General features: G+C 34.0%; 1 protein-coding gene across 6 annotated transcripts in view; it reads left to right on the top strand.

Annotated features, from left to right (window-relative positions):
- The window catches only part of LOC143059884 (uncharacterized), a 43,830-nt gene that overhangs the window by 11,010 nt on the left and 8,528 nt on the right, over positions 1–24,292 (top strand). Inside the window, exons 4-8 of one of the 6 annotated variants that reach the window (XM_076233463.1) lie at positions 3,295–3,408; positions 3,977–4,102; positions 11,303–11,413; positions 20,789–20,855; positions 21,611–21,922. In XM_076233463.1, the coding sequence (XP_076089578.1) occupies positions 3,295–3,408; positions 3,977–4,102; positions 11,303–11,413; positions 20,789–20,855; positions 21,611–21,680 (488 nt within the window). In that variant the 3' untranslated portion in view covers positions 21,681–21,922. Of the gene's footprint in view, positions 1–3,294; positions 3,409–3,976; positions 4,103–11,302; positions 11,414–14,135; positions 19,954–20,788; positions 20,871–21,610; positions 21,923–24,292 lie in introns of those variants that run through there. The other 5 variants (XM_076233467.1, XM_076233469.1, XM_076233468.1 and 2 more) reach the window with 5 other exon arrangements.

Here is a 24,292-nt window from a genome sequence, read left to right as displayed (position 1 = left end):
GTAGTGTTCTTGCTTAGTGCAACACAGTTCAGCATCTTTTTGGTCAATATGACCTACATTTTATGCTTCAGTGGTTTTGGTTATGTTTTGTGTATAGGTCCATTTCTCAGAACCCTATGGTAGTGTATCAATGATATTAGACTATTGGTAGTGTTCTTGCTTAGTGCAGCACAGTTCAGCATCTTTTTGGTCACTATGACCTACATTTTATACTTCAGTGATTTTGGTAAAGTTTTGTGTCGAGGATTATTTCTCAAGAACCTAATGTAGTATATCAATGATATTAATGTATTGTAGTGTCCTTGCATAGTGCAGCACAGTTCAGCATCTTCTAGAATACCATGACCTACATTTTATGCTTGAATGATTTTGGTCAAGTTTTGCATTTACTGCCATTTCTCGGAATCTGTGGTAGTGTATCAATGATATTACACTGTTGTAGTATTCTTGCACAGTGCAGCACAGTTTGACCTCTTTTTGGTCACTTTGACATATCTTATGCTTGAGTGACTTTGGTTTAAATTTGCCATACAGCTCTTTTCAGCAGCATTTTGGTCAATTTTTACATGAGAGAACATGGAACCTCATATTGATCTAAATGGCAGGGCATCTGTGGCTTACAGACACATTTTCTAGTTTTTCTTTATGTTCCTTATGAACTTTCGCAACAGTAGAGTACGACAGATTTAGCATAGCTTTTACCGTTTTCGAGCTATTAGGGGCCAAAGTGGTGCTAAATAAAAAAAAAACCAAAAAAAAGTTTTTTTATTACTAATCAGAATTCTCTGTCCAGCATATTACTGTGTCCAGCATATTATTGTGTCCAGCATATTATTGTGTCCACTTTAGTAGTGTGTCAATGCTTGCCCAAATGAACACCTGTTCGACCACTGCGGTCGTATCATGCTGCGCTTGGCGTAGCTCTTTATTCTGGTAATGCTTCAACCAAATGATAATATCTTTGGTATGTAGCCTTATTATGAAGAGTTACAGATTAAGTTAGAGTTTGGTGACGGTTCAATGATTTTCACGGAAGCTACAGCCCTTGGACATAGAAAAATTCAATATCAAAGAAATTGTAAATGTAAAACCACTGGCAGTGGGGCTAAACAAACCAAATATAAAACATACAAAACAATAAAAAGTAAAAGACATAGGTTAAAGGTAAAAGTGGCCCAAAATATAAAATATTTCTATACATACAAAATTACAGTGAATTATAAGTATTCCACACTTTTTTTTGTAATGTTCAACCAATTGATTTTATTTTTGGTATGTGGTCTTATCATGAGAAGTTACAGATTAAGTTCTACTTTGGTTGTGGTTGAATAATTTTTACGGAAGTTACGCCCTCGGACTTAGAAAATTACAGTGAATTTGAAGTTTTCAGCACTTTTTTATGTCCCGCCACAAAGTGGTCGGGACATATAGTTTTACCCTTGTTTGTCATTCTGACTTGTTGCGCAACAACCAGTTTTCCAGACTTTTTTACTAAACACCTTGAGATATTGAACTGATTTTTGGTATATAGATATTTATTGATGTTACAGATTGAGTTTGAGTCTTGTTACGGTTCATTGATTTTCACTTTTGTCGTTCAAGAGTTATGGGACTTTGTTCATTGAAAATTGACATTTTTCACAAAAACTCAAGTTTACTTTGACCAATTCTTACTAAATTTTAACATGATGTTACATGTAGGTCCTATGTAGAGTAAATGCCTTTGGTTTTTGTTATTTTCCCTATTGTCCTTTTAGAGTTCTGGAGTTGGGAGCGGACTAAGTAACTTACTTTTTTTTTGTGAATAACTAAAGAATATTTTTTTCCTATTTTCATTTAGATTTTTTTTGGTTCTATATTTAATTTATTATTTTTTTCATTATTTTATTAAATTTTATTTTTATAAAAATAATTGTCTGTTTGCTTTTAAAATTCACATAGTGTTTCTTCTTTTGTTTTGTTTGAAATAGACATGATCTGATAATTACAGTCGAATCTGCTTAATCCGACACCTGAATATTCCGACATCCTGTGAAATCTGACAAAATTTACTGGTCCCGAAAGTTTTCTTTAACATTCTTTGTTAAAAAATCTTCTGTATTCCGTCACCCGTCTACTCCGTAATCCGACAGCATTTTCAAGTCCCAGCCTTCATAAGTACTCTAATTATACTTGTTTAATCCGACCCTTTGATCTCCTTAATCAATTTATAAACAAGGTAATCATAATTCAGTCAGGTGTATTTCATGCATTTTTATTAAAGGTAATTTAATCCATTACCTGTGTACACAAATATCTTGTTATTTTTTATTGATCGGATAGGAAATTTGAGGCTCAGTACGGGATAAAAACATTTCTACAACATATGGAAAATATATAAATCTTAATACATACTTTTCATAATGTCTTTCTTAATTCAATGTGAGTAAATTGTTGGGGAAAAAAATCCAGACGAAGAAATATTGCTAATTGGACTGTGAAATGATTTCATTTTGACAGTTTAATTTATGTGACCAGTGTCGAAGACGATATTCCGACTAAATGATACAAATAACCATGACTGGGAAAATAGTTAAACAATTGATGAAGACTAACACTGTAAATGTTCTAAGAACTTGTCAATCTCACTGAAATTTATCGTACTAAATATTTACAAGATCTTGGGAATTCGTACTTGACGTGGTGTAATGTTTCATAAACACTATTTTTCTTTAAAGGATCTCCTTAGTAAAACCTATTTTGGGTGTTATTGCCCACGTTTGTATCTTACATGCTTATTTCACTTTTATCAAATGTGAAACCCGAGTATTCCGACACCCTGTCCAATCCGACATATTTCTCTGGTCCCGAGGTGTGTCGGATAAGACAGGTTCCACTGCATATGTTTTGAAATGAACTATAAAAAAAATTCGGAATGGGCGTATATTGCACTTGTGGCGCAGCTGTTTATTCTAATTCTGATTTCCAATATATTTCAATAATAGTGAACTACCAACATAATCGTGGCAAGCAAGTTAGACTGTCAAGAAAGTAAGCATATCAAACACATTACTGTATGAAGCAAGCTACTGGTAACACAATTCCTGTGTTGACCACAATATAGGTTATTGAGTAGTCAACAAAGTAGGTTGTTGAGCACCTCAGTTTGTATTGATAAAATTATCTGTAATTTCAAATGTTATTTTGGACTGTCAATTAAGTCATTTTAAGCTTGAGAGGCAAAATAAACCTTTGCAAAAAAAAAGCTCAGACCTGTCCTCTGTTTATCATTGGATGAAAATCTTATATTTTCAGTTAAAGAAAAATGGACCAGATTTGCAGATGCAAATCCATCTGTGGTGATGCAGTACGTCATAAGTAGGCCCAGGGTAATAGAACAACTGCAATGCATTTTGGACTCTGATTCAGGTAAATTTAGAGTTTTACCAAAGAAACAAATGGAATTGTGAATTCAAAAACATGTGTTTTTGATTTCTGTTTAATAATTGAATGATTAATTGTAATATGTTTTGCATTAGTCCATGATTGCAGAATATTTAATTTATTTCAGACAACATGTATGAAAGATGAGCATTGTTGATTGCTTTATAGATTATTATTAGGGTAATGTGAGCTTTTGCCACCATGAAACATCTATCATAACTTATCACACTTTAATCTTCCCCTCTGAAACCGCTGGGCTAAATGGAATCAAACTTGGCAGGATGCATCTATGTAAGGTCTGTTATAAAATTGCCTCATTTCGTCCTGATTGGACAACAAAATTGGCTGCCATGGGCAATTCTTGATGCTCACCTGAGCCTCTAGTTTTTTTTTTATTCAGTCATCTTCAAAATTGTTACTAAAAGAATGCATAGATCACACACAAAAAATTAAAACGGCATTAAAATTGCTATATTTAGCCATTGATATGTTTGGTTAAGACTATCCAGGTAAGCAATTTATGTTAGTTAATGAAATATCTTTCCTTATTCAGAGAAAGAGTTAGAAATAGACAGAGAAGAAGATAGAAATACTCAGATGGAAGGTGTAGAGGCAGAAGAAGATTTTGAGAGGGAACAGTTCATCGATTCAGAAGAGAATATTATCAATGAAGAAGAGGGTATAAATATTGTCAAGTGCTGTTTTTATCCCCCCTGCTAAGCGAAAGCGGGGGGATTATGTCATGTATGTAATGCAGTCCGTCTGTTTGTATGTATGTAATGTCATGCAAAATCTCAGAAACTAGAAATGATGGAAACTTGAAACTTGGTAGCATGTTAGAGTATGTGATCAGGGTATGAAATTCATGCCCTAGGGCAAATTTATGAGCGAAATTTCGTTTTTGAGATAGGCAGAAAATGGTGAAATCTTCCAAAATATTTACAATAGGAAGTTGGTTCCAACAGTATGACCTCCCATTATGGGTACCAAGTCTAGCAGTGGCATGGTATTTTGCCTGCAAGCCCTGAGGGCATTTTCCTAAGGGTTAAAAATAATGACAAAATCGATTCTGCACGAACTCCTCTTACACCTTTCATGGTAGAAACAAGAAAATTATAAGTGTATAAGTAGTACTATGAAAGTTGTCTGTGTCGAAGGTTTCGGAATTTTGAACTTTGCCCTTAGGGCAAAATGATTTCCCACCAAATGATTAATATGCGACATCTTTTGGTATGATTATGATCCAAGCAACTAACTTTTTATACCACCGCAAAAATTTTGCGTTCGTATAATGGTATCGCCCCTGTCCGTTGGCGTCGTCGGTGTCGGCGTCGTCGTCGTCGTCCAGATTAATGGTTTCCGGACAATAACTTAAGTTCTGATAGAGCAAATGCTACGAAATTTTAACACAAGGAATATAACCACAAAATACAGCTTGGGATTGTTTTTGGGGGTTATGCCCCCGCCGGTTCCTGAAATAGGGGCCAAAAAGGGCAAAATAAGTGTTTATATTAAATATGATGTAGAGGATTTATTTTTATGCCCCACCTACGATAGTAGAGGGGCATTATGTTTTCTGGTCTGTGCGTCCGTTCGTCCGTCCGTCCGTTCGTTCGTTCGTCCGTCTGTCCCGCTTCAGGTTAAAGTTTTTGGTCGAGGTAGTTTTTGATGAAGTTGAAGTCCAATCGACTTCAAACTTGGTACACATGTTCCCTATGATATGATCTTTCTAATTTTAATGCCAAATTAGAGATTTTACCCCAATTTCACGGTCCACTGAACATAGAAAATGATAGTGCGAGTGGGGCATTCGTGTACTGAGGACACATTCTTGTTTGTTCAATTTTAATCAAATTTTTTTCATAATGTTCCTTATGAAATCCCGCAACTGTAATATTGCAACGGATTTAACATAGCCTTTACCGTTTCCGAGCTATAAGCGGCCAAAGTGGTGCTAAATCCCAAAAAACGAACTTTTTTATTTCTTGTCCGATTTCAATGGGTTTTTTTTTTTTGATTCCTCATGAAATTTTAAGCGATTTGAGCTAGGACCTACGGTTTCGGAGCTACAAGGGGCCAAAAGGGGCTAAAACTGCCTTCTCTTTTTTGTTCGTCAAATTTTTATTTTTCATCTTATTTTCATTTTGTTTTTTTCATTATGTTCCTTATGAAATTCCGCACCGATAGTATGTCAACGGACTTAACGTAGCTTTTACCGTTTCCGAGCTATTAGGGACCAAAGTGGTGCTAAATAAAAAAAAAAAACTTTTTTATTTCTCGTCCGATTTCAACGGGTTTTTTTTCTTTGCATTCCTTATGAAATTTCCAACTCAGAAAATTTTTACCGATTTGAGCTAGGACTTACGGTTTCTGAGCTACAAGGGGCTAAAAGGGCTAAAATGAACTTCTCTTTTTTGTTTGTCAAATTTTTATTTTTCATCTTATTTTGGTTTTGTTTTTTTCATTATGTTCCTTATGAACTTCCGCACCGATAGTATGTCAACGGATTTAACATAGCTTTTACCGTTTCCGAGCTATTAGGGGCCAAAGTGGTGCTAACTCCAAAAATAGAACTTTTTTATTTCTCGTCAAATTACAACATTTTTTTTGTTTGGATTCCTTAACAAATTTCCAACCCGTTTGATTCTCTCCAAATTTAAGCTGGGACTTACGGTTTCCCTGCTACAAGGGTCTTAATTTCTGTGTCCAGTATATTACTGTGTCCAGCTAATTACTGTATCCAGCAAATTACTGTGTCCAGCAAATTACTGTGTCCAGCACATTATTGTGTCCACTTTAGTAGTGTGTCAATACTTGCCCAAATGAACACTTGTCGACAACTGCGGTCGTATCATGCTGTGCTCGGCGAAGCTTTTTATTATGTATTAGTATAACAGTTGGAACAATACTGTATGTTTGGATTCCAAATATGGCAATTCCAACTTTGGTAAATTTCCTGAAAGTCTCAAAGACTGTTTAAATTTTGGAAATGTTCCTTGAAACTAATTGTGTTTTACAATAACATATAAAAAGATATGCACACTTGGATTTTTAAAAAATGCCAATTCCAGTTTTAAGAAAATTCCTGAAAGTCTCAAAGACTGGCAAATCTTTGAAAATGTTCTTCAAAACTTACTATTCTTACATTGCAAAAACAAACAAAATATTTTTGAATGTTCAGATTTCCATTTTTGGTAAATTTCCTGAAAGTCTCAAAGACTCATTATTTTTTCAAAATTTAACTTGCAATTAATCTCTTTTGCTACATTTTATTTATTGGAATTACATGGAACACTAAGATTTCAAAAAATTGCAATTCCAAGTTTTGTAAATTTTCTGAAAGTCTTAAAAAGACTGCTTGATTTTTGGAATCATTCTACAAGACTTACCATATATATATATCATAAAAACTAATGAAATGTTTTGAAATGCTCTGATTCCAAAAGTTGCAATTCCAACTTTGGTAAATTTCCTGAAAGTCTCAAAGACTAGTTAGTTTTTGAAATGAAACTTTTACGCTGATGCTTGTAAAATGGGTTAAAACAAGTCCAATGTTTAGTGTGGTATAATAAAACAATTATGTCCTTCATGAAAAGTTAATATCCAAAATTGTTAAATCTCGAAAGGGGGAATTTCCCTTTGGCTATGCCCGCAGGAAATAACCTCTTCCTCGATTTATCAATTTTGGATACAGTAAAACCTGTGTAAACCGGCCACCTCTGGGACCGTCAAAAAGGGCCGATTTAGGCAGTGGGTCGGTTTATTCAGGTTTTCAGATTGACAGGAAGTCAGTGGTTCATGACGTCAGATATTTTACAGAACTGCATATTTCATGCAATTAACAAATAATAAGCTTGTATAGTACAGTAGATTACTGACATATTATAAATTAGTGTATTGAATAATAGAAAATTCTGAAACTAATTTTATTTAACCTAGAGTGCCGATGATTTGAACACAATATATATTTGGACATGTCCCTGCTTTTTACCATTTTTCTACGAACGAAACATCTTCAATCATTGCTCTCATTGGTATGAGAAAGTTAAGAAATCCATCATCTTTGGAATTTGAAAAATGATTCATACATTTAATGTTTGTGAAGAAATACTCATATGAAGTTAAAGTTTCTGGCTCGTCCGCTTCATTTTCACTTTCGCAGATTTTGTTTGCGTCGGAATCTCCACATTGTTTGAATTGATAAACACGAGTTGTTTTTCTGTCCATAAGTTTCCTCCGTAGGCATTGAAGATTAATTTTCCATAGCAGTTATTTCGTTTCAAAAGTGGTCGGATCTCTGTCGACTTGATCAGTTGATTGACATCAATCAATACCGTTATGATAAAAGGCCAAACCGGTTTTGACAGGTAATAATTAAAGTAATTTACTGTATTGGGACTAGATAATTAGATCGGAATTCCGAATAGACAGGGTCCGGTTTACAAGGGACATTTTTGCAAAGAATATTAAGGGAAGGAAGTGGGACTTTAATTTTCGGCCGGAATTGACAGGAAACCGGATTACTCAGGGTCCGGTTTTCACAGGTTTGACTGTATTAACTTTCCATGAAGGTCATAATTGTATATTATACAATTTATGACTTTTGATGAGGTGGATACAAGGATTTATTTACCTTGTACAAATATTTCATGTGATTAAGGTCAATATTTAAGAAATAGTTCAAGACACTGAGGGCCTTTTGGAGTGGCCTGCCAGTCCATATATTACAATTTGGCCTAAAGTTTCAATGAACAATTTCTTTAATTATACTTTCAACTGTCCTTTACAGTAACATGACTATCAATCTTTATTTTTAAAATTTTGTAAAAAAAAAAAATGAGTCTTTCATTGATATTTTATTGTAATAATTTGATACATTATTTAGTTTTACCCCCGCTTAAAAAAACGGGGTATATAGTATTCGTTGTGTCCGTCCGTTCATCCTTCCGTCCCTAAACTACTGAAGGGAATTCCATGAAACTGTCAGAGAATCTTTGTTACATGTTCCCATTGTGCACCTCCTAATTTAGATTTTGATCCTACCAATTTCTGCGGTTTCCAATAGCAAATCATGGACTTTGTCTGTCCCTTCGTCCGTCATACTAAGCCATCCTGTTTACGGACTTAGTACATATATTAAACATATGGCTGTTAATGAAAAACATGTTCGACTGTATTGACTAATATCTCAAAAACCATTCATTGCAAACAGAGAAAATGTGACAAGGACAAAAATGTTCAGAATGACAAGATCTATTTAATTTATATTTATGTCAAAATTGTTGGATACTCCTGCATAGGGGTTATTGGCCATAAATGACAGTTTTTGGCAAATTTGAATGCTTTTGGCTATTATCTCATAAACTATTATCACTGTGCTTAAACGGCTGTGGGTAACTTAAGTTACCCACAGCCCAATATGGCGGCGTAAAATAATGCGATTTTAATTTTATCAAATATCTTTAGATTTACGCATTAATAATTCTTTACAAGTTGTCAATGTATTGTATCTAAGGCAAAATAATCAACTGAAAACAAAAAATGTAATGCATTTTGTCTTAGCTTAGCGTAAGAACAATTTTAAAAATGGCAAAAGATGTCCGTAACTTTTCTTAACCGAAAACTCTGGCTGTGGGTAATTTTTCTGTTGTAGCCTTTGGATGCATAATTTTTGCGTATATAAGGATTCTTTATACATAATGATCTGACATTTGTTTTCCTTTTCCACGGACACCGAAGAAAATGACACTCACAAACATGGGGATAATACCAACTTAAGCGCTTAACTTTGGTCCGTTTAGCTGTGCTGGATGTACAAATACACAGTCAGGTCCGGTCAGATTAGGGACATTAAATCCGATGCCTCGTATAGGAAGAGTGCCACGCTCTCTACGTTCATGAAAATATAACATAAAATTGCGTACCAATACAGGATAATTTGTACATTAAACATGCAATAAACTTCAGCATTTCAGCTACTGCAATTTACAATCATTAGATCTGCAAGTTACACGCATCCGCTTTACAAGTTAAGGGCATCTAAACTGTAGAAAAAGCAGCAGGTACACGCATCTTACAGCTCACTAAGAGCTTTAAAAATGAAATAGCTAGACATATAATAAACATGATTCTGGTCTATATTAAATCTTGAGACACTGACCTTTTCCTAAATTGCAAAATTCAACAATTGTAACAATTTTATAGGCTTAAAAGCTAGAAAATATAATGCCCATATTTTCGTATGCCATCTACGGCTAACCGTAACTGCATTTACGGGCATCGGCTTTATACCAGTGATTTTCCACTATTAACAGCTACCGAAGGAGAGACAGGGTTTCAAAGAACTCAATAAATCATTATCCCAGTAGAAATTTTATTTTCAACTGTTTGAAGAAAAACAACAATGTGATCCTGGCAAATCTATTTGAAATTACATATATGTAATTGCACTATGTTTCGATGAGTAACACAAGTAAATAATGAAGAAAGTTTATTAACCCAACTAGTCCTGGTTTCTTTAAAAATAAGGCTAAGATATTTTCATTGTTTCAGTATTAATGTACGGTTTATTCCCTTTTGTAATTTCATCTGAAAATTTGAATATTGGCACCGCATAGAAGAAAAACATTTAAGCTACATGTTCAGATTTTTCGGCTTCTTAATATTCATCTTAAACTAGTTGATGAAGGACAGCCGTGGTTTGTTATTGTAAAAATGTATGTTGCAGTACTGTGTTGCTGTAATTTTATGAGTAAAACAGACAGAGTGATATCACATATAATCTAGAATAAAAAATGTTGAAGGGGTTTAGTGTTTTGCTTTAAGGGATCGTTTCGAAAATTGGAACTTCTGACTATGAATTCCCCTTGCCGTTTTTGGGAATAAGTAAGGCGTTAACCTTTACTCTTTACTGTAACTAAATGTAGTTGTATACCAACTTACGATATTTCATAGCTTACCTTTATATTTTTGTGTATAACAATATAAATTCTGAGAAAAGTTAAAGACACATCATGAAGTTACGGACATCTCTGTAAATTACGTAAAAAAAGTTACGGATATCTCTTGTAAAAGTTACGTACCTCTTTTGGACTTTTAAAATCAGTTGTTTTTCGACTTATTGTTTTATACTTAAGTTATTTCTACTTTTATTAGTGCGGGCGAAACTGATATACATCTTCTTGAAAGCTTTATCTTCGTTAAACAACTTTGTTTTGCTTTAAAATAACTAAAATCTATATAAACAGAAGATGTCTTGCGCCATCTTGGGCTGTGGGTAACTTAAGTTACCCACAGCTGTTTAAGCACAGTGATTATAGATAGAAAAAAAAATATTTTAGATTGCAAATATGTTCAGCAATAAAAGCTCTACACACAGTTCAAATGACCACTTGTTATTGGATTTATTGCCCTTAAATGTTTATTACTTGTTTATTACCATATCCTCTATTTTTATATTTTCACCGATTTTAGTGCTTTAAAAAGTATCTTTTAAACTGTTATAGATATATTGAAAGTTTGAACAGCAAAAATGTTAAGTAGGACAAGATCTAAAAAATACAGCCAGTGGGTCTGAAATCATCCTCAAAGGAAGATTTAGACAAATTTGAAAACAGGTGAGCGACACAGGCTCCTTGGAGCCTCTAGTTACCTTTCTTGCAATAGTTACTAGCTGGTTCGTGTCAAGCGCAAAATTATTATGATTTACATTCAGAGTGGAATTGGTAACGACACGGACACATAAATATTCTGAAATATAAAACAGCAATACAAGACTTGACACAGCTTGTTTTTTTTTTTTTGTCAGATCATACATTATTTTTTTTATTTTGGTCCTGGTAATGAAACATCTGTCAAATATGATATTCATCTTTTGCAGATCTACCAACAATGGAAACTCCAATTTCCTATCCAAAAAGGAAAAGAATTCCTAGAAAAATATATACTCCAAGCAGCAGTAAAGTAGCTGAAAAGCAAGAAAACAAGAAAAGTAAGAATTGCTGATTTGTATTATTGGTTTCTGTTTTGGTCACTTAGCCTGAAAGGCTTGCAAGTTTTTGCCATCACTAAGCATTTTCATCCATTATTTATCGTCTGTCTGTTGTCCATCCATCCATAATTTATGTTTTATTTTGTTCTAAAACATCAAACGGACAGATGGATCAGTATAAACAATATGCCCTTCACTTATTGTCACGGTGGCACGAAAAAGGCGTCTAATTTTCCATCTAGTTGTAATTTGACCATGTCATGAATATTGTCCAAGTCCCTTCCAACAACAATCGTCAATTTAAGGAAAAAAAATCCAGTAAATTTTCAAAAGTTGTAGGCTAAAAAATATCTTTAAACCTGAATTTCTTTTTATATTAAATAAAATTGACAATTTCGATTTTCAGTTATGTCAAAAGTAGTCATATTTTTTCCAACAAAGTGAATTTTTACAGATTTGAGCTAGGTCTTAAGGTTTCAGAGCTAAAAGGGGCTAAAACGGACTTCTCTTTTTTGTTCATGAAATTTTTAATTTTCATATTTTCATTTTGATTTTTTCATTTTTCATTGTTTTCCTTATGAACTTTTGCACTGGTAGAGTCTCGACGGATTTAACGTAGCTTGTACCGTTTCCGAGCTATTAGGGGCCAAAGTGGTGCTCAATCCCAAAAAACAAACTTTTTTATTTCTCGTCCGATTTCAAAGGTTTTTTTTCTTCTTTAGAGTCCTTATGAAATTTCCAACATAGAGAATTTTAGCAGATTTGAGCTAGGACTTGCAGTTCTTCCAACCTATTAGGGGCCAAAGTGGTGCTTTTTAGTACTAATGTAATTTCTGTGTCCAGCAAATTACTGTGTCAAGCATATTATTGTGTCCACTTTAGAAGTGTGTCAACACTTGCCCAAATGAACACTTGTCGACCATTGCGGTCGTATCATGGTGCACTCGGCCAAGCTCTTTATTCTTGTATGTTGTTCATGAATTCAAAAATGCTTCATCCAATTGAACTGAAATTTTAAAATTAGGCTGGAATTGGTAATGTCTGGTTACCTTTTGTTTTTTTCCAATTTTGCGATGTGTCCAGAGTATGGGACTTTGATTTTTATAAAAAATGCCATTTTTCTTGAATGTCGTACAGTAACTCAAAAATGCTTCATCCAATTAATCCGAAATTTTATAATTAGGCTAGAATAGGTAATGCCTGGTTCTCTTTCGTTTTTTTTCTGATTTTTCTATATGTTGTTCTAGAGTTGTGGGACTTTGGTGTTAAAAAAATGCGTTTTTCTTGTATGTTGTACACTAATTCAAAAATGCTTCATCCGATTGAATTGAAATTTTAAAATTAGGCTGGAATTTGTAATGCCTGGTTCCCTTTCACTTTTTATTAGCTCACCTGACCTGAAAGATCAACTGAGCTATTCCCATCACTTGGCGTCCGTCGTCGTCGTCCGTTAACTTTTAACAAAAATCTTCTCCTCTGCAACTGCCAGGCCAAATGGAACGAAACCTAGCCACAATCATCCTTAGGGTATGATGTCCATGTCAGTCAACCAAGATGGCCGCCAGGGCTAAAAATAGAACATAGGGGTAAAATGCAAATATTGACTAATTTCTTGAAAACCATTGCAGATAGAGAAAATCTGACATATGCAAAAATGTTCAGAATGTCAAAATCTACCTAAGTTCCATTTATGCCAAAATTGTCGGATGCCCTCGCAAAGGGGTTATTGCCCATAAATGATGATTTTTGGCCAATTTTAACGTTTTTGACTATCTAAGAAATAATTCATGGCAGCCATGGTTTATCAGAGATTTTAACATGGGTTGCATTGTTTGTGTAAAATTTTAATCCCGAGTGTTAGCGAGGGTTAAAATTTCGCAAATAATAATTTTCTCCTCTGAAACTACCAGGTCAAATGGAACCAATCTTGGCCACAATCATCCTTATGGTATCTATTTTTAAAATTATATCCGTAGTCCTTGACGGGCAACCAACATGGCTGCCAAGGCCAAAATTTAATAGATGTATATCATGCTAAAATTGTCATATTTCTTGCATTTTATATATAAAAAACCTGTACTCAATTTCCTTTTGTTTTCACAATTCCCTTTATTATCCAATGCTACATACTATTATGCTGCGATTGGTAAGCACCTATGTTTCCATGAAGTGCCAGCGCTGCAGGTCCAGAGCCGACTTTGCTCTTGTTCTTTCCCATTTTCATACTTAACAAGTTTTCTTTTCATGGTCTGTATGTTTATATTATTGGCAAGTGTTAACTAGAGATCAAAAGAGGTCAGGGCATCAACTTAATCGGAATAAAAATTAGCATGGTTATAAATGCCACTTGGCTAAGTACATGTAATTAAGACAATATAAAAGAAAAAACACACCTGTCATATTTTAAATTTCTCTTTAATTACCGTTATCAGTGCCAGCTAAGTAAATTAACAGTAATAATTATACCCCCGCTCCGAAGGAGAGGGGGGGTATAGTGTTTTACCTCTGTCCGTCCGTCCGTCAGTCAGTCCGTTGTTATGATATTGTAATTATTATGTTTATTTATGTTGGCCTAATTTGTGTTGTATGGCCTGATAGTTGTTTACCAAATAATCTTATAACTGTGCAGTTTAGGAATCACTGGAACAATCACAGAATGATTGGAACTTTCTAGAATGATCCTTATAAAAGATGCGTAATTTAAACTTCTACGTTATTCCAGAAACTTCCGTTGTAACTTTCCAGGATTTTCCACAATGTTCCATTATAGAGTGTTCTAGAATTTTCCATGACAACACTATATATACAGACACTAAAGTTAAACTCTCATAATTAAACTTGGACATAGACATTGATAGACATTAGTATTCATAGCATTTGGATTGACACTTTTATTCTAAAGACAACATCATACTGGATTGTGACATTAGTAGTGAACGTAATATTCAAATTGGATTCCGAAAGATTTCCGGATACAGATAAAGATAACAGATTGGACTCATATTTTGACAGTTAAGTTAACAGTAATATTTGTTTAATACCTTTTGTAAACTTTTGTATATTAAATGTTATTAAATTTTACTATTGATTTGTGTCTTTTGTTGGCTACAATTTAAAGGCGATTTCTGGCCGTAACAGAAATTGGGGGCTCGTCCGGGAGAACGAAAATATCTTATTTAAAATTTATTCAATATTTTTATTATAACTAGCCAACAAAATTCTACAAAATGGCATTTGATGCCGGTAATTTTTTGAAAACGCCAGACCTGGAGAGTTTTGATAATTTAAAGAAAGAGGAATTAGTGTTGCTTGCTAAAGAACTGAAATTAGTTTTTAAAGTATCTATGAGAAAACAAATTATAAAAAATTTGGTTATAGACAAATTAGTTGACGCAGAAATTTTAGGTAAAGAGGCTCTTGAACTTAAGGTCGAAAATATTGACGCCTTTAAATTAAAACAGCTTGAATTAGAACATGAACGCAAACTAAAAGAACTGGAAATGAATTTGAAGGAGATGGAGAAAAGAAAAGAAGATGAATTTAAATTAAAACAGGCAGAACTGAAAATGAAGGAAAGATTGGAAATGGATAAAAAGGAAAAAGAAGATGAATTTAAATTAAAAGAACTTGAAATGAGGGAAAGGCTAGAGATGGAGAAAATGAAAATTGAAATGGTCAAAGAAGAAAGCAACACTAAAGTCCAGTCGAAATCAGAATATTTTGATGCAGCAATATTTTGTGAAAAAAACAGTCGATAAATATTTTCCACAGTTTGAGAAAATTGCTCATAGTTCATTTGTAGTTTGAATTGGCCAAAGCCATATTGGACTACAATGCTACAGAGTGTTTTTGAGGGTAAGGCCGCTGAAATATACTCCGCACTTCCATCAGAAAAAAGTTCCGATTATGACACGGTGAAACAGGAAGTTTTGAAAGCTTATGAGCTAGTACCAGAAGCATATAGACAGAAATTTAGATCTTATAAAAAGTTTGATTCACAAACCTATGTGGAATTTGCTCGGGAAAAAGAAGATCTATTTGATAAATGGCTTACGTCAAAGAAAACAGATAACAATTTTGATAACCTAAGACAATTGATGTTATTAGAAGAGTTCAAACAATGTGTTCATTTAGACTTAAAAACACATTTAGACGACAAAACTGTTGAGACAATACATGATGCAGCTGTTATTTCAGATAATTATACTCTTTCACATAAAAGAAGTTTCAAGGGTCAAAATGTTAATACTTCAAGTGGAAATTACAAAAATCAAAGCACTGAGCGTACTGATAGTAAGCCTGTTGCACAGAATAAGAGTCAGTCCAGTTATAATATGTCTAGTCCAAAATTTGATACTTTTGAGAAGAAGTCACTGACTTGTGCTTATTGTAAGAAGATTGGTCACCTGATGGCTGATTGTTTTAGACTTCAGAAGAAGAATGAACGAGATAATAAGCCGAAGACCAGTGCTTGTACGACACCTTATATTACCAGTACATTGGAATGCCCTGCGCGTCAGGCTTTTAAGTCCAGTTTTTGTGATTACATGGAGGAATATAAACCCTTTATGTCTGATGGGTTTATTTCTATTGTTGATGATACCACTCTTCAGCCTATTAAGATTTTACGAGACACTGGAGCTTCTCAGTCTTTATTGTTAGAAGGTGTGTTGCCTTTGTCCGAGAAGACTTCTGTTGGTGCCTCCGTTTTGTTACAAGGTGTAGAGATGGGTTGTATAGATGTTCCTCTCCATCGTATTTATCTGAAGTCAGATTTGATAACTGGACCAGTTATTGTGGGTGTTCGTCCTAATCTCCCTGTTGAGGGTGTTACATTATTGCTAGGAAATGATCTAGCTAGGAACAAAGTGGTTGCAGAACCAATTGTTACCAGTGAACCGGTGGTGGATGTTAAATCACCTGAAGATGATGCTGAATTGTATCCAGCTTGTGTTGTTACTAGGGCGATGGCTAGAAAACAACAAAATGAGAATTTGCAAGAAGACAAGTTTGATTACATGGACCTTTCTGACACTTTTATAGCTGATATTGAAGATCCTGGTAACTCAGAAAAGGCTATTATAAAACCACCTAGTGTTAACAAAAATGTTATTATGCCATGGCCAGATGTGAACAGCCATTCATTAGACCGAAATAATTTACTCGAAGAACAACATAAAGACCCTGAGGTTCTTCAGCTCAGCCAGAGGGCTCAACCACAGGAGGAAGCAGACAAAGTGGCCGAATGCTATTACCATCAGGACAGTATTTTAATGAGGAAGTGGAGGCCTCCTGATGCTACCCCAGAGGAGGAATGGAGAGTGATATACCAAGTGGTGGTGCCTAAAGTTTATAGACAAGAAATTATTGGTCTTGCCCATGACACCCCCTTGGCTGGACACTTAGGTATAAGGAAGACTTGCCTTAAGATCTTGCAGCATTTTTACTGGCCTAAACTTAGAAATGATGTTGCAGAATACTGCAAATCATGTCATATATGCCAGGTTGTTGGTAAACCTAACCAGAAAATACCACCAGCACCTCTTCTGCCTATTCCAGCCTTTGACGAACCTTTCAGCAGAGTTCTAATTGACTGTGTTGGACCTTTACCAAAGACCAAGACTGGAATTGCATATTTATTGACAATCATGTGTACATCTACCCGCTTTCCTGAGGCTATTCCGCTAAGAAATATCAAGACACCTACTATTGTCAAAGCACTTATCAAATTTTTCACATTAGTAGGACTTCCTAAGTCTATACAGTCCGACCAGGGATCAAATTTCATGTCAGGTCTATTTCAGCAAGTAGTGTACCAGTTAGGGATTGCTCAGTATAGATCAAGTGCGTACCATCCAGAATCTCAAGGTGCCTTAGAACGTTTTCATCAGACATTGAAGAACATGATTAGAACTTTTTGTCTTCAATTTGACAGAGACTGGGATGATGGAGTTCACTTTCTACTTTTTGCAGTCCGAGAGGCTGTTCAAGAATCCATTGGTTTTAGTCCCTTTGAGTTGGTATTTGGCCATACTGTAAGGGGACCGTTAAAATTGATTAAGGAAAAGTGGCTTACTGAACATACTGACTTGAATCTTTTAGACTATGTATCTAGATTTAAAGAAAAATTGTATACTGCTTGTCAAATTGCTCAGAAAAACTTAAAAAATGTACAGAACAAGATGAAAATATGGTATGATAAAGATGCCAGGGACAGAGTTTTTGAGCCTGGTGATAGGGTACTTGTATTTTTGCCAGTCCCTGGACATCCTTTACAGGCTAAATATTGTGGTCCTTATACAATAGAGAGTAAAATTAATGATTTGAATTATATTGTAAAAACTCCAGGTCGGCGCAAACAAAATAGAGTGTGTCATATTAATATGTTAAAACCATATTTTGAGCGTACTAATGTTCTATGTGATAGTAAACCAGTTGCCACTTTAGGCATGGTTAAATTTGAGAACAATCATGACAAACCAGATGTAATTGAACCAATTTTTAGTTGTAAAACTATGGAAGAGACAGTTAGATTGAAAAATTCAGAAATTTTGTCAAATTTAGATTCAAAACTTGCACATCTGTCTTTTGATCGTAGAGAAGAAATAAAAACTTTGGTATTTTCTTTTAAAAATCTTTTTCCAGATGTGCCAAACAAAACCACTGCTGTTTGTCATGATGTTGATGTCGGAGATGCTTGTCCAATTAAGCAACATCCTTACAGGCTCAATCCACTCAAACTTGAAGTTATGAGAAAAGAAATTAAATATATGCTTGACAATGATATTATTGAGCCGAGTAACAGTGAATGGAGCTCTCCTTGTCTCCTTGTGCCAAAACCAGATAAAACTTTTCGTTTCGTGACTGATTTCAGAAAAGTAAATTCAGTCTCAAAATCTGATTCCTATCCGATTCCAAGGATAGACGATTGTATTGACAATATTGGTCAAGCAAAATTTGTGAGCAAATTTGATTTATTGAAAGGTTATTGGCAAGTTCCATTGACACAGAGAGCTCGTGAAATATCAGCTTTTGTTACACCAAATGGCTTATTTCAATATACTGTAATGCCATTTGGCATGAAAAGTGCTCCAGCTACATTTCAAAGAATGATCAATAATGTTATAAAAGATTTAGACCGTTGTTATGCTTATATTGATGATCTTATTGTATGTAGTGATAGCTGGGAACAGCATTTAACACATTTATATGATACCTTTGATAGATTGTCAAAATCAAATTTGACTGTTAATCTTGGTAAAAGTGAATTTTGTCAGGCCACTGTTGATTATTTAGGGCATACAGTTGGCCAAGGTCAAGTAAAACCTATTATGGCTAAAGTGGAAGCTATTTCCAAATTTCCACCTCCTACAAATAGAAAACAACTTATGAGATATTTAGGCATGATTGGATTTTACAGAAAATTTTGTTCAAATTTTGCTACTGTTGTTCAACCATTGACTCATCTTTTACGGAAATATTCTAAATTTATCTGGAGCGGAAATTGTCAAAAAGCTTTTGAAAATAGCAAATCACTTTTAATTAATAGTCCAGTTCTGATTACTCCAGACTTTGAAAAACAATTTAAACTTGCCGTTGATGCAAGCGATGTAGGAATAGGAGCTGTTTTATATCAAGAGACAGATGATAATGTTGAAAAACCTATATCATATTTTTCTAAGAAATTAAATAAACATCAGAAAAATTATTCAACTATTGAAAAAGAGTGTTTTGCAATGTTGTCAGCACTTCAACATTTTGATGTATATTTGAATCCCACTGTATATCCTATTCTTGTTTATACTGATCATAATCCTCTCACCTTCATGCATAAAATGAGAAACAAGAATCAGAGGTTGACTAGGTGGAGTTTATTGTTACAGGAATATGATGTAATTGTAAAACATATTAAGGGTAAAGATAATGTAATAGCTGATGCTTTATCTAGAGCTTATTAAATCACTTTGTATATATTATGTATTTTTGTTCATATTATTCATGATAAGTTTTTGTTACACTAAAACTTCTTTTAAGGGGGGAGGTGTTATGATATTGTAATTATTATGTTTATTTATGTTGGCCTAATTTGTGTTGTATGGCCTGATAGTTGTTTACCAAATAATCTTATAACTGTGCAGTTTAGGAATCACTGGAACAATCACAGAATGATTGGAACTTTCTAGAATGATCCTTAAACTTTCCAGGATTTTCCACAATGTTCCATTATAGAGTGTTCTAGAATTTTCCATGACAACACTATATATACAGACACTAAAGTTAAACTCTCATAATTAAACTTGGACATAGACATTGATAGACATTAGTATTCATAGCATTTGGATTGACACTTTTATTCTAAAGACAACATCATACTGGATTGTGACATTAGTAGTGAACGTAATATTCAAATTGGATTCCGAAAGATTTCCGGATACAGATAAAGATAACAGATTGGACTCATATTTTGACAGTTAAGTTAACAGTAATATTTGTTTAATACCTTTTGTAAACTTTTGTATATTAAATGTTGTTAAATTTTACTATTGATTTGTGTCTTTTGTTGGCTACAATTTAAAGGCGATTTCTGGCCGTAACACCGTCCTCTGTCAGTCCATCCGTAACACTTTTTTGTAACACTTTTCTCAGCTACTATGTATTACAGCTATTAGATATTTGGTATCAAGCATCAGGTTGGGGTGCTGTACCGTGTAAGTGGTTTTCAGGTCTGGTGCTCATCTACTTCCTGTTTACAGACTTAGTACATATATTAGACATAGGGGTATTAATGAAAAATTTTCATAACACTTTTCTCAACTACTATGTATCACAGCTATTAGATATTTGGTATCAAGCATCAGGTTGGGGTGCTGTACCATGTAAACGGTTTTCAGGTCTGTCGCTCTTCTACTTCCTGTTTACAGACTTAGTACATATATTAGACATAGGGGTATTAATGAAAAATTTTCGTAAGACTTTTCTCTGCTACTATGAATCACAGCTATTTGATATTTGATATCAAGCATCAGGTTGGGGTGCTGTACTGTGTAAGCGGTTTTCAGGTCTGTCGCTCTTCAACTTCCTGTTTACGGACTTAGTACATAAATTAGACAGGGATATTAATGAAAAATTTTCGTAACACTTTTCTCAACTACTATGTATTACAGCTATTAGATATTTGTTATCAAGTATCAGGTTGGGGTGCTGTATTGTTTAAGTGGTTTTCAGGTCTGCTGCTCTTCTACTTCCTGTTTACGAACTTGCAGATCCTATAATGATATGGTTAGCGGGGGTAGACTTTTGTGAGTAATAGCTCACAGTTCATCTTGTTTAATATTTAATTCCTATCTTGAACCTGTAATAATAATGAATTAATAGAAGTTGTATCACTCAAAACTGGCAAGAGAAAAAGGAAGGCTCCTTCAACTTTCACACCAAGTGATTGGTAAGTATCAAAAATGTAAGTACACATTGATTAACTTTGGTTAAAAGTTTACGTCCGAGTTCATTTCTCAGATACTATGTGGCCTAGGATCATGTAATTTGATGTGGGGATGTAACTTTGCAAGCCTGTCAGCATCAATACCAAAATAGGTCAATTTGACCTCCATTTCATGCTTGATTGACTTTGGTTAAAGTTTACGTCCGAGTTCATTTCTCAGATACTATGTGGCCTAGGATCATGTAACTTGATGTGGGGATGTAACTTTGCGAGCCTGTCAGCATCCATACCAAAATAGGTCAATTTGACCTACATTTCATGCTTGATTGACTTTGGTTAAAGTTTACGTCGAAGTTCATTTCTTAGATACTATGTGGCCTAGGATCATATAACTTGATGTGGGAGTGTAACTTTGGGAGCCTGCAACATCCATACCAAAATTGGTCAATTTGACCTACATTTCATGCTTTTATTGACTTTGGTTAAAGTTTACATCCGAGTTCATTTCTCGGATACTTTATGACCTAGGATCGTGTCACTTGATGTGGGGATGTAACTTTGGGAGCCTGTCAGCATGCATACCAAAATAGGTCAATTTGACCTACATTTCATGCTTGATTGACTTTGGTTAAAGTTTATGTCGAGTTCATTTCTCAGTCACTATATGGTCTAGGATCATGTAATTTGACCTACATTTCATGCATAGTTGACCCTCCTTAGGTAAAGCTCTTACTTTTATGAATTATTGTGTTTTATAGGTTTGTCTTAGGTACAAAGAATGTTGCAGATGAGGCGAACTTTGTAATCATGGATTACCCTATGTTTTAGCAAGGCACATTCACTGATCATACAAGGTTAGTGCCCTGAGGGGCATTTCTAGAATTATACAGGCCCTGGAGATAGTTTTTGATTTGAAGGAGAATTCAATTTGTGTTTCTTTGGACATCTATAACAGCATCCTGTTACAATTATATCTTCTTAGGTTTTGCTCTTTTGATATAAATTACATGAGTTAAAAAGTAGTCTTAGATTTAGAGTGCACTTATTGGCAGTTATATGCATGTATTACTTTTGCTTATATAAAGAGGTTTATAGCATTGTATAGGAAAATCTCTGTTAATATCGACCTACAGGGGATGCATGATGCCTTGATTTATAAAGGTAAATCTAAATTTATAAAGGTTTGTTGTTATCTTGAATTGTGTCACATTTTCTTGTTTAGGGGCTTTTTACAGCTTACTTTATGTTGTGGATTCTTGTCCATTGTTGAAAGCCGTACGGTAACCTGTAGATAAATTTTTATTTGTACTTGGAACCTTTCCAGATGACTGTCTCATTGACAATCATACCACATCCTCTATTCTTATAACTAACTTGATAAGAAAATATAAAGTGCATCTTGAAAAAAAGCCATGGGATAAATATCAAAAAGGGATGTAGCTAGTCTATATTGTTATTGATATGCTTGTATTATACGCCTTAAATCATACTTTTCCTATAGAATATTCAAAATCTGCACTTCAAACTAATGAATTACACTATACAAAGGATGTATACGACAAAAGTTTAATCACATTATCAGCTGAAGTTCTGTTCACCCATAAAACATGGACAGTTGAAGATTTGGAAATTTTCTGAAAATACTGTGTAAAATTAATATAATAGTTAATACTTGTTTCATATGACATTTTACTTGCTTGTTTGTTGTGTATAAGGTATTGTTTTTTATTTCTTTGGTCAACTCACCTTTTTGTATATTATTTTATGTATATAATTTTGTTTTGAGGACTCCCAATAGATTAGCTAAATTGTATGGGGTAATCCTCAGTTGGTAGAGTATTTTGTCTTGCTTCTACAGTTTTCAGGCATCAAATTTTTATTGTATTTATGTTCATATATATATGTAAATACTTGCATGTCCTAATGCTTAACTGGCAGGTCGAAACTTTCCTGGTTCAGTTTAAATTAAACTTAGAATTATTTATTTTTATTTGTTGTCAAATATTAAATATCCTCTGAATACAATTTTTGAAATGAAAATAAAAATTGATGATTTTTAAAAAATTAAAAGCTCAAGTTTGGAATAGTTATGTACATTAACAATTATGTACTAACTTTTAGAACCAGGAAGGTCTCAGGGAAAGTCAGATGATATAGATATTTCTTGAAACCATGAATTTGATTCCTACCCTGACTGATGAGACCAAATGGAAGCAAATTTATAGGTATATAAATTTCTAGTTTTAAGCTCACCTGACCTAAAGGGCCAAGTGAGCTATTTCTATCACTTGGCGTCCGTCGTCGTCTGTCATCGTCAGTCCTTTAACTTTTTCAAAGATCTTCTTCTCTGAAACTGCCAAGCCAAAATGGAACCAAACTTGGCCACAATCATCCTTAGGGTAACTAGTTTAAATGTTGTGAACGACATTTCTGCCGGACAACCAACATGGCTGCCAAGGCTAAAAATAGAACATAGGGGTAAAATGCAAATATTAACTGCCATCTTGGAAACTGTAACAGATTGAGAAAATCTGACAGGGTGACAAATGTTCAGATTGACAAGATCTACCTTAGTTACTTTTGAGTTAAAATTGTCGGATGGCCCCCGCATAGGGGTTATTGCATATAAAAGACTATTTTTGGCCAATTTTAATGTTTTTGGCTATTATCTAATAAGTTTTAATAGATAAAAAAAAAATTAAAAATTGCAAAAATGATCAGCAATAAAAGCTCTACAAACAAGTCATTGATCACTTAATATTAGTGTTGTCAACGGTTAACCGGTCGAACGACCGAATACCGAATACCAAAAACGCTTACCGGTTAACCGGACCTTTTTAAAATTTTAATAAAATTGATGTAAATGTGTACTGAAATCATTAGTAAATAATGTGAAATGATTGTACGAATTGATTGGTACTTGATTAGACAGATCAATTGTTCAGTTTATTGATTAATCTTGTTAACCTTGAAAACATTTAAATTTTATTACTTAATTAGCACATAGACAACTTGTCTGTCAGCTCCGGGCAAGTATAATGTAAACATAATTAGCATATTAAGTTTATTTTGAACAGTTGTAAGCTGAACATGCTGAATAAATTTTACGATTTAGTTTATTTCTTCACTTTGACTTTATATTGTGTGTGCGTACATGTAAATATGCCACCTCCGTCATCTAAGGCTTGGTCTTTTTTTAAACGTAATGCTGACTCCAAAATAGTGAAATGCAAACTATGTGAAATGGAATTAGTCTATACTGGTGGTACAAGTAATATGCTGAATCATCTGAAGTTAAAGCATCCCAATGACTTTTCTGAAACGCCTGAGAAAGTTAAGCAGTCATCGGTTTTAGACTTTGTTCAGACACCCAAATCTAGAAGATTTTCGTCTACTCAATCTGAACTAATAACAAATTCAATAGTGGATATGATTATATT

This window comes from Mytilus galloprovincialis, unplaced genomic scaffold, assembly GCF_965363235.1.
Source record: "Mytilus galloprovincialis unplaced genomic scaffold, xbMytGall1.hap1.1 HAP1_SCAFFOLD_37, whole genome shotgun sequence".
NCBI classification, from domain to species: Eukaryota; Metazoa; Mollusca; class Bivalvia; order Mytilida; family Mytilidae; genus Mytilus; species Mytilus galloprovincialis.
This window is presented reverse-complemented; position numbering and strand designations above follow the sequence as displayed.